General features: G+C 41.7%; 1 protein-coding gene across 1 annotated transcript in view; it reads right to left on the bottom strand.

Moving 5' to 3' along the window:
- The window catches only part of LOC134059629 (NLR family CARD domain-containing protein 3-like), a 130,091-nt gene that overhangs the window by 13,684 nt on the left and 101,625 nt on the right, over window positions 1-14,782 (bottom strand). The window contains exons 16-22 of the mRNA XM_062516070.1: window positions 10,241-10,414; window positions 9,681-9,809; window positions 7,445-7,618; window positions 6,874-7,002; window positions 2,655-2,828; window positions 2,082-2,210; window positions 352-525 (exon numbers count right to left, since the gene is read on the bottom strand). Coding sequence (XP_062372054.1) covers window positions 352-525; window positions 2,082-2,210; window positions 2,655-2,828; window positions 6,874-7,002; window positions 7,445-7,618; window positions 9,681-9,809; window positions 10,241-10,414 — 1,083 coding nt within the window. The remainder of the gene's footprint in view (window positions 1-351; window positions 526-2,081; window positions 2,211-2,654; window positions 2,829-6,873; window positions 7,003-7,444; window positions 7,619-9,680; window positions 9,810-10,240; window positions 10,415-14,782) is intronic.

The following is a 14,782-nucleotide window of genomic DNA, read 5'->3' as shown; positions in this document are numbered from 1 at the left end:
GTCAGACAATCGAGTAATAATAAAATGATGACCTGCTACATATTCTGTTGTCAGGGCCTAGGGTGTATTGCTACCCATTTATGTGTGGGTAATTCATTTATCTGGTTGGCCTGGTGCTGCAGCTTTAAATCTCACAGGTTCAGTTTTCTCTACAGGATCTTAGCTTATCTGGTCTCTTCAAATATCATGTTCAGATCTGGCTAGTAGAGACTGAATCTCTACAGAAGGTCTTCATCATAACGGCCCGCAGTCTGAAGTTTCACCATCTTCATAAAATATCTCCATGTGAAGCCTTTGATAATCATTCACACACAACTGGACTGTAAACTGTTCTTCCAGACATACACTTACTGGATGTTTCTCAGTGTACCCTGTGGACCCTCCTTCAGGTCTAAAAACAGTTTGACTCCAGATTTCCCTGGATCATTTCCTCTGAGATCAAGCTCTCTGAGGTATTTGGGATTTAACCTCAGTGCTGAAGCCAGACTAGCATAGCCCTTCTCCGTGATACTGCAGTCAGATAGCCTAGAAGCAAAGGATTTAGTCAAAGCACCAGAAAACAATATGTAGTTTTAAAAGTCTACTGTAGTGTGTAAGTGAGTGACAGAGTGACTGAGTCACAGTTTGAGTGAGAAAAAGAGATCAAGAAGATAAAACACAATGTCAGATTCACTGACAGCAACTCAGTATTTGGTCTTGTGATACTCACTGTAGTGTCTCCAGTTTACAGTTGGGATCCTCCAGAAGAGAAGAAAGATGCTTCACTCCTAAATCTCCTGCTTTATTCCCACTCAGCTGCAGCTCTCTCATGTGTGAGGGGTTTGATCTCAGTGCTGATGCAAGAGCTCTGAAGCCTTCCTCTCCAATACTGCAGTGATACAGGCTGTAGAGATAAAGGAGAAATGTTTCATCTTCATTTCCATTTTAAAGATGACTGTCCATTTTAAAATAATCTTAGTGTGTGTGTGTGTGTGTGTGTGTGTGTGTGTGTGTGTGCGCGCACGCATGCATGTTCTTGCGTGTGTTGCAAAGACTACTAGCAACGAAGTGAAGTAGCATACACTGTACATTCAGCAGTTTTTAAATGTGAGGTCATCTCAAAACAAATCTTATTTCCATTCAGTGAGATTCATCACTCAGTCACCCCCCTTTACAGCTGCTGCTACAGCTGCATTATCATCACTGATACACATCAGATTCATCACTCACCCCCCTTTACAGCTGCTGTTACAGCTGCATTATCATCACTGATACACATCAGATTCATCACTCACCCCCCTTTACAGCTGCTGCTACAGCTGCATTATCATCACTGATACACATCAGATTCATCACTCACCCCCCTTTACAGCTGCTGCTACAGCTGCATTATCATTACTTATACACATCAGAACATCTTACAACAAATCAGCCTCACTGTACTGAACACACAACACTGTGTACATTACACAAAACTGCACACTGCAAAACTGCTTACATTTTGTACTGTACATATTTATTGCTGGTCACTAGAATGTAATCTTGCACTGTTGCACTGTGGAGTTTTTTTTTTTTTTTTTTACTATGCTTACATTTTACATTTTGTACTGTACATATGTATTGCTGGGCACTAGAATTTAATCTTGCAGTGTTGCACTGTTGGACTTATTTGCACTACCAACTTGACACACACCTCATACTGGATCACAGTACCAATCCTCAGTACATTCATGCACATCTTATCAATAGTATTTTACTGCTCCTTTAGTCATTTTGATTTGTTGATTTGCTTTGTATTTTCCTGTTTACATTGTATTGTATGTTGTGTGTGGTGTCTTAAGCTGCTGGGACCTTGAATTTCCCCTTGGGGATCAATAAAGTATCTATCTATCTATCTTTATAGGAAAATAAAGGATACAGAAAAGTCTATTTTCAGATTTCTCCAGTTTAATGTCAGTGTAATTAAGAAAATTATGATTGATTGTGTAACAACATCAGCACCACCACCTTCAACCCCAGCTGTTTTATGTGAAGTGAATGCACCAACATCCACTAACCGTAATGTCTGCAGTGTGCAGTGGGGATCCTGCAGTAAAGCACACAGCTGAGTCACTCCCAAGACTCCTGGTATGCGTCCACTCAGATGCAGCTCAGTCATGAGTAAGGGGTTTGAACCCACAGCTGAAGCCACAGCAGCACAGGCTTCCTCAGCAGCACTACTCTTCAGGAACCTGGACACATAAGGAGGACAATAAACCTTTCATCTCAACTGACATAAACTACACTGATGTGGGCATAGAAAGACTCAAAGACTTTTGGCAAGTCAGACAATCGAGTAATAATGAAATGATGACCTGCTACATATTCTGTTTTCAGGGCCTAGGGTGTATTGCTACCCATTTATGTGTGTGTAATTCATTTATCTGGTTGGCCTGGTGCTGCAGCTTTAAATCTCACAGGTCCAGTTTTCTCTGCAGGATCTTAACTTATCTGGTCTCTTCAAATATCATGTTCATGTCTGGCTAGTAGAGACTGAATCTCTACAGAAGGTGTTTCCATCATAACAGCCCGCAGTCTGAAGTTTCACCATCTTCATAAAATATCTCCATGTGAAGCCTTTGATAATCATTCACACACAACTGGACTGTAAACTGTTCTTCCAGACATACACTTACTGGATGTTCCTCAGTGTACACTGTGGATCCTCCTTTAGGTCTATAAACAGTTTGACTCCAGATTTGCCTGGATCATTTCCTCTGAGATCAAGCTCTCTGAGGTATTTGGGATTTAACCTCAGTGCTGAAGCCAGACTAGCATAGCCCTTCTCTGTGATACTGCAGTCAGAGAGCCTAGAAGCAAAGGATTTAGTCAAAGCACCAGAAAACAATATGCAGTTTTAAAAGTCTACTGTAGTGTGTAAGTGAGTGACAGAGTGACTGAGTCACAGTTTGAGTGAGAAAAAGAGATCAAGAAGATAAAACACAATGTCAGATTCACTGACAGCAACTCAGTATTTGGTCTTGTGATACTCACTGTAGTGTCTCCAGTTTACAGTTGGGATCCTCCAGAAGAGAAGAAAGATGCTTCACTCCTAAATCTCCTGCTTTATTCCCACTCAGCTGCAGCTCTCTCATGTGTGAGGGGTTTGATCTCAGTGCTGATGCAAGAGCTCTGAAGCCTTCCTCTCCAATACTGCAGTGATACAGGCTGTAGAGATAAAGGAGAAATGTTTCATCTTCATTTCCATTTTAAAGATGACTGTCCATTTTAAAATAATCTTAGTGTGTGTGTGTGTGTGTGTGTGTGTGTGTGTGTGTGTGCGCACGCATGCATGTTCTTGCGTGTGTTGCAAAGACTTCTAGCAACGAAGTGAAGTAGCATACACTGTACATTCAGCAGTTTTTAAATGTGAGGTCATCTCAAAACAAATCTTATTTCCATTCAGTGAGATTCATCACTCAGTCACCCCCCTTTACAGCTGCTGCTACAGCTGCATTATCATCACTGATACACATCAGATTCATCACTCACCCCCTTTACAGCTGCTGTTACAGCTGCATTATCATCACTGATACACATCAGATTCATCACTCACCCCCCTTTACAGCTGCTGCTACAGCTGCATTATCATCACTGATACACATCAGATTCATCACTCACCCCCCTTTACAGCTGCTGCTACAGCTGCATTATCATCACTGATACACATCAGATTCAGGGGCGGAGCTATAGGCGGGGCAGGCGGGGCAGCTGCCCCTGGGCCCGGGCCCTTACCGAGGGCTCAAAGGGCCCTTTGCACTTCGTCGAAAACGCGAACTCAATCTCCCCGCAGCGTAATTTTTCTCTCACCTAATGTGTTGTAGCGCACATCACTCCTTACTGCGTGATATAGGTGTCTAGCCTATTTATATATCTAGCATTTTAGATCTACTATTTTCTCATGGTGGGAGTCATGACTCAAACAATACCAGTGAAATCCCTAAAGCTGTCTTGTAATGTAATAGTTAGTCATGTTATTTTAAGATAAGCTATGTTGTTATGGCTTGTATTTTTTTTTAAATCATGTTTGTGTAATTTTTTAACAACTGCAGTGCATGATGGGTATGATATCTGAAGACTTGTTGAACGTGAACAACGTATATAATAGGCTTGGACTAGGCTACGGGAAGTTGGTAATACCTGGTTTAACTTGTTCTTATGCCAAGCATCAGCCCCGGATCATTCTCACACAATTAACGCAGAATGTATCGTTTTTATGAATGACAATTCTAATAATCGATCAAACGAGAAAGATCATTATACTTTGTGGGCTCTCTCCATGCTCGTGACTTCTACAAACTAAGGCATAATTTGGAACGAAATTATGAGCATGCAGTAGAGACAGAGAGGCAGGTTCCAGCTTCACTCTTCCGCTGTCAGACCGCATAGCCTATATTTAGGTGTCATTATCTGCCCAGCTAACGACGGAAATTCGAAATAATTAAGCAATATAGCACGAGTGGGAGTGGGTTGTTGCTGGATATTCCCACGGGTGTTGTTCGGCCGTAGCCTCGAGGCCGGAGGCCGAGTGGCGCAGGCAACAACACCCGTGGGAATATCCAGCAACAACCCACGACCACGAGTGCTATATTGCTTTTATACAACAATTCTACCACTTGTTTTTTTGTCTAATTTCCCATTATAATGTAAACGTTTAAATCGCTAAAACTGTCTTGTTTGTAGAACTACTTCTCTCCGCCACAAAAACTGCCATTACTAGTTCTAAATGGATGGTTGCTATGGCCAAAGGCCAGTCGTTAGTTCTAAAAGCACGTTGCTATGGCCAAAAGCCAGTCGTTAGTTCTATCTCTCCCGTTGTCAAGCAATGTAGCCTAATGAACGTTAGCTCACATTGCGTCTGGTTAGGACATGCTTTTAGCTTTGAAACATCACTAGTTTGCTTAGCCTACATGCCATCCAACTAGCTAATATCCACCTCCGTCATATTCTACGTTCTGAGCGTCTGTATTTCAGCTTGGATGCAACGTGACAGTACACTTCACAACTTGACATTGTATCGCGGAGTGATTTATTATTAGCTGTGAAAAGTCCGAGTGGATTATCGTGGGATATTTCAACTCATGGAACGTCTCTCGGCCAATCAGAAACAAAGAAACAGCTTCTTAGAACCCAATTGTTGTATAAGATGTGATATGAACAGCAAGTGGCCGCTTGACGTGATGTCCGAAATTCGGCAAGGAATTATCGCAAAATGTGCAGAACATTTGAAAACAGCTAATAGGCAGGTTCCACCTATAGCTTGTCATTGTTGACATCTTCTGCCATAAGAATCGTTTTAAGAAAGGTGGCTAATGATGATGGCAGCAAAGACGAGGGGAGGCTAAAGGAGGTGGCAGATCAGGTTTCCAGTGATTCACCATTTGTAAGCTCAGGTTGGTAAACTATTTTACATTGGCTGCACTCACTGTGAGTAACTTAGCCAATTTATTTATTAGCTAGCCTAATATCTACCATCTGAAGAATGGAGTCACAAATTAGACTATTCTTGTGAATGCATTCCACTCAGATAGCTAAGTGGCTACCAGGTTCAAAATGCACGTTTAGGCTAGGCTAGCTTGCAAACAGAAATATAAGCTTGGGACCCTCCATTTCCAAAGCAACAAATGAAGGCTGCTTGTAATAATACAAGTATTGTGATATCAATATGGTGCAATCAAACGAGCTACAGCTGGTAGAGCCTTCAGCCTTGAGCATGACCTGCAAAACTGCATTGTGAGAACCGTTCAGACTCTTCTTAAAGTGACTGCACCATTTATCAATATCAATATCACAATTGATCAAAATATCAAATAATACATAAGCAATTTGCATTACTTTAGTTGCTTGTGTCACATTCTTGTTATCATTCAAATCTTACGATGCGTGTTGGGGGGCGGAGCGGGGGGGGGAGCGGGGGGGGGGGGGGGGGTTGGGCGTATGGAGAGGGGGGGGGCCATCAACCATCTCTGCCCCAGGGCCCTGTGTGCAGTTGTTCCGCCACTGATCAGATTCATCACTCACCCCCCTTTACAGCTGCTGCTACAGCTGCATTATCATCACTGATACACATCAGATTCATCACTCACCCCCCTTTACAGCTGCTGCTACAGCTGCATTATCATCACTGATACACATCAGATTCATCACTCACCCCCCTTTACAGCTGCTGCTACAGCTGCATTATCATCACTGATACACATCAGATTCATCACTCACCCCCCTTTACAGCTGCTGCTACAGCTGCATTATCATTACTTATACACATCAGAACATCTTACAACAAATCAGCCTCACTGTACTGAACACACAACACTGTGTACATTACACAAAACTGCACACTGCAAAACTGCTTACATTTTGTACAGGACATATTTATTGCTGGGCACTAGAATTTAATCTTGCAGTGTTGCACTGTTGGACTTATTTGCACTACCAACTTGACACACACCTCATACTGGATCACAGTACCAATCCTCAGTACATTCATGCACATCTTATCAATAGTATTTTACTGCTCCTTTAGTCATTTTGATTTGTTGATTTGCTTTGTATTTTCCTGTTTACATTGTATTGTATGTTGTGTGTGGTGTCTTAAGCTGCTGGGACCTTGAATTTCCCCTTGGGGATCAATAAAGTATCTATCTATCTATCTTTATAGGAAAATAAAGGATACAGAAAAGTCTATTTTCAGATTTCTCCAGTTTAATGTCAGTGTAATTAAGAAAATTATGATTGATTGTGTAACAACATCAGCACCACCACCTTCAACCCCAGCTGTTATATGTGAAGTGAATGCAAACATCTACTTACCATAATGTCTGCAGTGTGCAGTGGGGATCCTGCAGTAAAGCACACAGCTGAGTCACTCCCAAGACTCCTGGTATGTGCTCACTCAGATCCAGCTCAGTCATGAGTAAGGGGTTTGAACCCACAGCTGAAGCCACAGCAGCACAGGCTTCCTCAGCAGCACTACTCTTCAGGAACCTGGACACATAAGGAGGACAACAAACCTTTCATCTCAACTGACATAAACTACACTGATGTGGGCATAGAAAGACTCAAAGATTTTTGGCAAGTCAGACAATCGAGTAATAATAAAATGATGACCTGCTACATATTCTGTTGTCAGGGCCTAGGGTGTATTGCTACCCATTTATGTGTGGGTAATTCATTTATCTGGTTGGCCTGGAGCTGCAGCTTTAAATCTCACAGGTTCAGTTTTCTCTGCAGGATCTTAGCTTATCTGGTCTCTTCAAATATCATGTTCATGTCTGGCTAGTAGAGACTGAATCTCTACAGAAGGTCTTCATCATAACGGCCCGCAGTCTGAAGTTTCACCATCTTCATAAAATATCTCCATGTGAAGCCCTTGATAATCATTCACACACAACTGGACTGTAAACTGTTCTTCCAGACATACACTTACTGGATGTTTCTCAGTGTACCCTGTGGATCCTCCTTCAGGTCTAAAAACAGTTTGACTCCAGATTTCCCTGGATCATTTCCTCTGAGATCAAGCTCTCTGAGGTATTTGGGATTTAACCTCAGTGCTGAAGCCAGACTAGCATAGCCCTTCTCCGTGATACTGCAGTCAGAGAGCCTAGAAGCAAAGGATTTAGTCAAAGCACCAGAAAACAATATGTAGTTTTACAAGTCTACTGTAGTGTGTAAGTGAGTGACAGAGTGACTGAGTCACAGTTTGAGTGAGAAAAAGAGATCAAGGAAATAAAACACAATGTCAGATTCACTGACAGCAACTCAGTATTTGGTCTTGTGATACTCACTGTAGTGTCTCCAGTTTACAGTTGGGATCCTCCAGAAGAGAAGAAAGATGCTTCACTCCTAAATCTCCTGCTTTATTCCCACTCAGCTGCATCTCTCTCATGTGTGAGGGGTTTGATCTCAGTGCTGATGCAAGAGCTCTGAAGCCTTCCTCTCCAATACTGCAGTGATACAGGCTGTAGAGATAAAGGAGAAATGTTTCATCTTCATTTCCATTTTAAAGATGACTGTCCATTTTAAAATAATCTTAGTGTGTGTGTGTGTGTGTGTGTGTGTGTGTGTGTGTGTGTGTGTGTGTGTGTGTGTGTGTGTGTGCGCGCGTAACATCCCCAAAACATAATGTTGCCCCCACCATGCTTCAAAGTAGGTATGGTGTGTTTTGGGTGTGTTTGGGTGTGTATACTGTGTTTGGTTAGCGCCTGGAGCTCAGTCCAAAAACTTCAATTTTAATCTCCAAAAAGTTCGATCTTAGTCTCATCTGACCATATAAGCTTTTTCCACATGGTAGCAGAATATTCCAGATGTGTTTTTGCACTAATCTTAAAGCGCAATGTTTGGCGAAAACCAACACAGTACACCACCCAAAACACACCATACCTAGTGTGAAGCATGGTGGGGGCAACATTATGTTGTGGGGATGTTTCTTTTCAGCGGGAACTGGGCAATTGGTTAGGATAGAAGGGAAAATGGATGCTGCTAAGTACACCCACATTCTTAAGGAAAACCTGCGTCCCTCTCCTAGACAGCTGAGTATGGGGAGGTCATTCGCCTTCCAACACGACAAAAATCCTAAGCATACTGCCAAAAGAACAAAGCAGTGGCTTAAGGATAGGATGGTGAATATCCTTGAGAGGCAAAGTCAGAGCCCTGACTTAAATCCTATAGAAAATATGTGGATTGACTTGAAGAGAGCAGTCCATCGCCATTCCCTACAGAATTTGACTAAATTTTAACATTTCTGTACGGAAAATTGGGCAAATATTCCCCTATCTAGGTGTGCAAAGCTATAATAGAGACATATCCAAACAGATTGATGGCTGCAATGAAAGCAAAAGGAAGCTTTACAAAGTATTATGTCAGGGGTATGATGACTTTTCCAACCCTGTTATTATAGTTTTTCATTTTTTATTAATTTTCAGAACTGTTTACTTTTTTTTCATTATTTTGATGTTGTACAGCTAAATTTGTTAATAAAACTGGAAAAGATTTTTTTTTAAATGGGTTTTGATTTCAGGCTGTAAGACAAAAAAAGTAACTATTTCAAAAGGGTATGATGACTTTCTATAGGCACTGTATTTATTGCTGGTCACTAGAATGTAATCTTGCACTGTTGCACTGTGGAGTTTTTTTTTTTTTTTTTTACTATGCTTACATTTTACATTTTGTACTGTACATATTTATTGCTGGGCACTAGAATTTAATCTTGCAGTGTTGCACTGTTGGACTTATTTGCACTACCAACTTGACACACACCTCATACTGGATCACAGTACCAATCCTCAGTACATTCATGCACATCTTATCAATAGTATTTTACTGCTCCTTTAGTCATTTTGATTTGTTGATTTGCTTTGTATTTTCCTGTTTACATTGTATTGTATGTTGTGTGTGGTGTCTTAAGCTGCTGGGACCTTGAATTTCCCCTTGGGGATCAATATAGTATCTATCTATCTATCTTTATAGGAAAATAAAGGATACAGAAAAGTCTATTTTCAGATTTCTCCAGTTTAATGTCAGTGTAATTAAGAAAAATATGATTGATTGTGTAACAACATCAGCACCACCACCTTCAACCCCAGCTGTTTTATGTGAAGTGAATGCAAACATCTACTTACCATAATGTCTGCAGTGTGCAGTGGGGATCCTGCAGTAAAGCACACAGCTGAGTCACTCCCAAGACTCCTGGTATGTACTCACTCAGATCCAGCTGAGTCATGAGTAAGGGGTTTGAACCCACAGCTGAAGCCACAGCAGCACAGGCTTCCTCAGCAGCACTACTCTTCAGGAACCTGGACACATAAGGAGGACAATAAACCTTTCATCTCAACTGACATAAACTACACTGATGTGAGCATAGAAAGACTCAAAGACTTTTGGCAAGTCAGACAATCTAGTAATAATAAAATGATGACCTGCTACATAGGGCCTAGGGTGTATTGCTACCCATTTATGTGTGGGTAATTCATTTATCTGGTTGGCCTGGTGCTGCAGCTTTAAATCTCATAGGTTCAGTTTTCTCTGCAGGATCTTAGCTTATCTGGTCTCTTCAAATATCATGTTCATGTCTGGCTAGTAGAGACTGAATCTCTACAGAAGGTCTTCATCATGACGGCCCGCAGTCTGAAGTTTCACCATCTTCATAAAATATCTCCATGTGAAGCCTTTGATAATCATTCACACACAACTGGACTGTAAACTGTTCTTCCAGACATACACTTACTGGATGTTTCTCAGTGTACCCTGTGGATCCTCCTTCAGGTCTAAAAACAGTTTGACTCCAGATTTCCCTGGATCATTTCCTCTGAGATCAAGCTCTATGAGGTATTTGGGATTTAACCTCAGTGCTGAAGCCAGACTAGCATAGCCCTTCTCCGTGATACTGCAGTCAGAGAGCCTAGAAGCAAAGGATTAAGTCAAAGCACCAGAAAACAATATGTAGTTTTAAAAGTCTACTGTAGTGTGTAAGTGAGTGACAGAGTGACTGAGTCACAGTTTGAGTGAGAAAAAGAGATCAAAGAGATCAAAACACAATGTCAGATTCACTGATAGCAACTCAGTATTTGGTCTTGTGATACTCACTGTAGTTTCTCCAGTTTACAGTTGGGATCCTCCAGAAGAGAAGAAAGATGCTTCACTCCTGAGTCTCCTGCTTCATTCTCACTCAGCTGCATCTCTCTCATGTGTGAGGGGTTTGATCTCAGTGCTGATGCAAGAGCTCTGAAGCCTTCCTCTCCAATACTGCAGTCATACAGGCTGTAGAAGTAGGAGAAATACCTCATCTTCATTTCATTTTGGACATCAACTGAGCAACTCAGTTGGTCTTGTGATACTGTTGCGGTTTGTGTCTACTCTGGTGAATACAGGGCTACTATAATCACAATTGAGATCGCTACTCCGTGGGTGTGTGTGTATTTCTTCGAAAATCAGCGAGGCTTTCGCTTTTTTAAGAAGAGAAGTGTGGTGTATTTGTTTTGGATTCTGTGGTTTTTTCACACCTTACCAAAGAGTGTGCGCTTGTCTTTAGACTCTGCGAGTTCTTCGCCTTGCTAAAGAGCGCGTGCTTCCTATTCTGTCTCTGCAAAACTTGCCTTGCAGAAGAGGAAGTGATTGTCAGTATCGTGTTTGTTGCAGGGGCCCCTTTTCAACGGGTTTAGGATGTACGAAAGGACTGATGCAAAAGAGAGACTTTCTCTACTTGGACCAAAAATCCTTGATCAGGACTCTGGGGTCAACAAGTGGAACTATTTAGGAGGCTCTCCTTAATCTAGTCCCTTTTTACTGCTGACCCTATTGCCTGCAATCGTACCTCTAATAAAGTGTCTTCTCACTTTCGGAGAAAATAGGTTATATTTGTGGCAGCTGATTTGTGACTATGGTTACTGAGGTCGACCTCCGGTCACAGAGACCGCATCGCAGACGTTGTCTGTCGAGCAAGGGACCACAGAAAGCATCACAATCACTGTCAAAGCTAACCACATATATATATATACATATTTTATTTCTCCAGTGACAGACCTTCTATTATTTATGAAACAGTTCACTTAATCTAAATTAGTATGATTTTGAATTACTGAAAGATCAAAAATGCTCAGTTATTAATACACATCTGCTTTCAATAAGTTAAAGTAAGTTGTTTGCTCACAACAAACTTAGTTTAATTTACTGACAGTGTGAAAAGATAATACACATTTTTCAAAGGTGAATCTGTAAATTATGCATGATATTATGCAGATTTTAATTTCATTCTGAACAATTTGTGCTCAGTTTTTACATAAGTTTATTTATTAAAAAACGATTTCCATATCCCTGCTTGTGTTGTATGCATATAGACCTTATTTTACAGAAATACAACTGTTAAACGAAACCTAGTTGGTTTTGTGACCGCTACGGTGCATTAGGGCTTTGACTTTTGGCCAAAAATCATATTCGAAGTTTATTAATATCAAACTTTGAATATATTAGAATATTTGTTAATAATATTTTGACCATTATTTTTACGCTATTGAAAAACACGCAGCATTCATTAAGCTGAATTTCCTTTCCCTGCTCTCCCTCCGTCTCTCTATCACTCATGCGTCTGTGTCTCTCTCTCTCTCTCACACACACACACAAACACACACACGCGCGCGCGCATACACAGCCCACTCCCTGCACACCGCGTCTGTCTCCATGAAAACAAGACCCCTTGAAGCTTGATTGCACCGACATAACGCTGCTCGGGTGGAGGAACTATGCATACAACATACCAAACAGTATTTAAGTAGGCTAGCCTAAACTCATTCTCCATGGCCCGCTTTCTCTCGTCCTCCCTCGTGCGCGCTCAATGGACACCCGTCCCTCGACATGCATCCGAAACATTCACAATCGTGAAAGCAATGACGCATAGAAGACAACAAGCTAAACTAGAAGCATTTCCCGGTGGGAAAGTGCGAAGTGTGCTTGCTCCGACGCGCCGCGAGACCGCCCCGGCAGGATACGCGACAGCTCGCCCTCAGGTCAAAGCGCCAAAGTTTGGCCAAGACGCGAAGCTGCTTCGAGTTTGGCGACGTTGCCCTCGATTGCCGAATTCTTACACTGACCTGACGAGTTGCCTAGGTTTATCAGTGGTATGTCCCAGAGCACCTCCAATGTAAAAATGTAGATGTCATCCCAAAGACGTAAAGAGATATGAGCCAAAATGCATTTTTGCTAATTGCGGCGCCCCCTAGTGGCCAAATTACAACACATTTACTGAGGCTACTTTGGATGGTGTCCAAAATCATCCCGCCAAATATGGTCTCGATACCTCCCAGCGTTTCCGAGATTTGACCTCACTTCCTGTTTGGACGCTTCACCATCGAATTTGATTGGCTGTCACGGGTGAACGCTTTGATGTATGAAAATGAAATGTACACCTCTAAGGTCTGTAGACCTTGTGTTGAATTAAGTATGAGTTATTCACGTGTAGCTAGCATGAAACACGTAACCACTGAAGGAAGGAGGGAGCCTAAGGAACTAGGCATGTTTCTAGAACAAATACGAGTAATGTTAGGAGTATAGCTATCCTGTTATGCGGGAACATCCGCAGTTTACTCACTGTTGAATAAGTTGCAATGTGTTATAGCCTCAAATGGATGGTAAAATAAACAGGACAACTTACCTGTTCAAATGATGTAATAAGATAAAATTTGGTTTTGATATGTCAAAGCAACCAGGCTGTTACTGGTTAACGTTTCTGAATATGAAATCGATTTTGGATTGGTTGCATGTGATAAAAGCTATGCCATTTCCTGTCCAGACAGCATTCATATTCAGAAATACTGTACACCGGCAACAAAGACACACACACACACACACACACACACACACACACACACACACACACACACATACACACACACACAAACAACTCTTTCAAACAGAAACGTCAGTCCGTTACATCTGCCTCTTGTCCACAAACTGCATGTCGCTGAGTTGACTAGCAACGAAGACTTTCACATAAACACACACACACACACACACACACACACACACACTTACAGATGGTACGGGTTGAGAATGCTCCTTTCTTTCCCGCACATCGGGACTCCCGAAGCATCGGGACTTTAATTAAAAGTGCAACCGCAAGGGGGCAACATAAGACCGCCCTAATAAAATGAAGGTTCGGCTCATACCGGAAAACACGGAAAAACCCGAAGACACCGCGCTGGTGACAAGCAGAGAAAAGAGACATCGCTCGGCATGTCAGATTGCAGTTTCAGAGTTTTCGAATGTTTTACAGCGTAGGCTACCTCACAGCTGGCTCTCTCACTCGACGTAGCCTATAACTCAGTCAGTCCATCAGAGATGCCAGAGCAACGTTTTGGTCAATGGAGAGGGAGAGAAATGCTCCGCATATCCGTCTCATTTAATCCGTCTCATTTAATCATTAAAATGAAGGTGATGACTGGCGAAATTATAATCAAACGACGTTTCAATAAACCATTGTTGAAATTAATGTAAATGGTTTTAGAAGCCTTCAATTCAACCTGAAAGACTCGATAGGCAACCTTAGATTAATTCATTAATTCATTACGGTTACAAGCCCGCATTTCCGTGAATAGGCTATTATTGTCAAGGCGAAGACGAAAGAGATGGACAAGATGGACATTTAGTCTACATTTATGCTAGGAATACTTAGAAATGTGTAGGCCTATAGGCTATTTTAAAACGGAGGCATGTTCATTTTAACCGGCGACGCTGGGTAGCTTACCCAGCACTTTATCACAGATTTTGTCCCCACCACTTTTGACAACTGAAAATAAAATGTATTTAACAGAAATATCTTTAATAGGCCTACATGCCTATCATGTCACTTTACTTATAACCGTAGGCTACATGCATGGAGAAGATCGCGCATTTTGTAACATTAACAATGAATGGTCAGATATGCGATAGGGCAGTGAGGGTGATTCATTGTAACATCGACCAGTAGGCCTAGCTCCGAAAAAAGAAGTTAGATAGCAACTTAGAATATATGGATCTCGTTATGCATGTTCATGTTGATTCAGAGATAGACATAGACTACCGTGGGCTACTGTGCGTCAATATAACAGCATTTTATCATGTGGTGAATTAATGACTAACGTCAGTTTAACATGTCAGAACTTTTGATCGGCGTTTCAAGTGCATGCCGCGAATAAATGAACTCTACTGACTGAATCCTTTATATTTGTTGGCTAAGTGCGAAGAGGTTGACACTCGAACTGTGGCGTAACTGGTTGAGGCATCTTAATCATACGTC

Source organism: Sardina pilchardus, chromosome 16 (assembly GCF_963854185.1).
Source record: "Sardina pilchardus chromosome 16, fSarPil1.1, whole genome shotgun sequence".
NCBI lineage: Eukaryota > Metazoa > Chordata > Actinopteri > Clupeiformes > Clupeidae > Sardina > Sardina pilchardus.
This window is presented reverse-complemented; position numbering and strand designations above follow the sequence as displayed.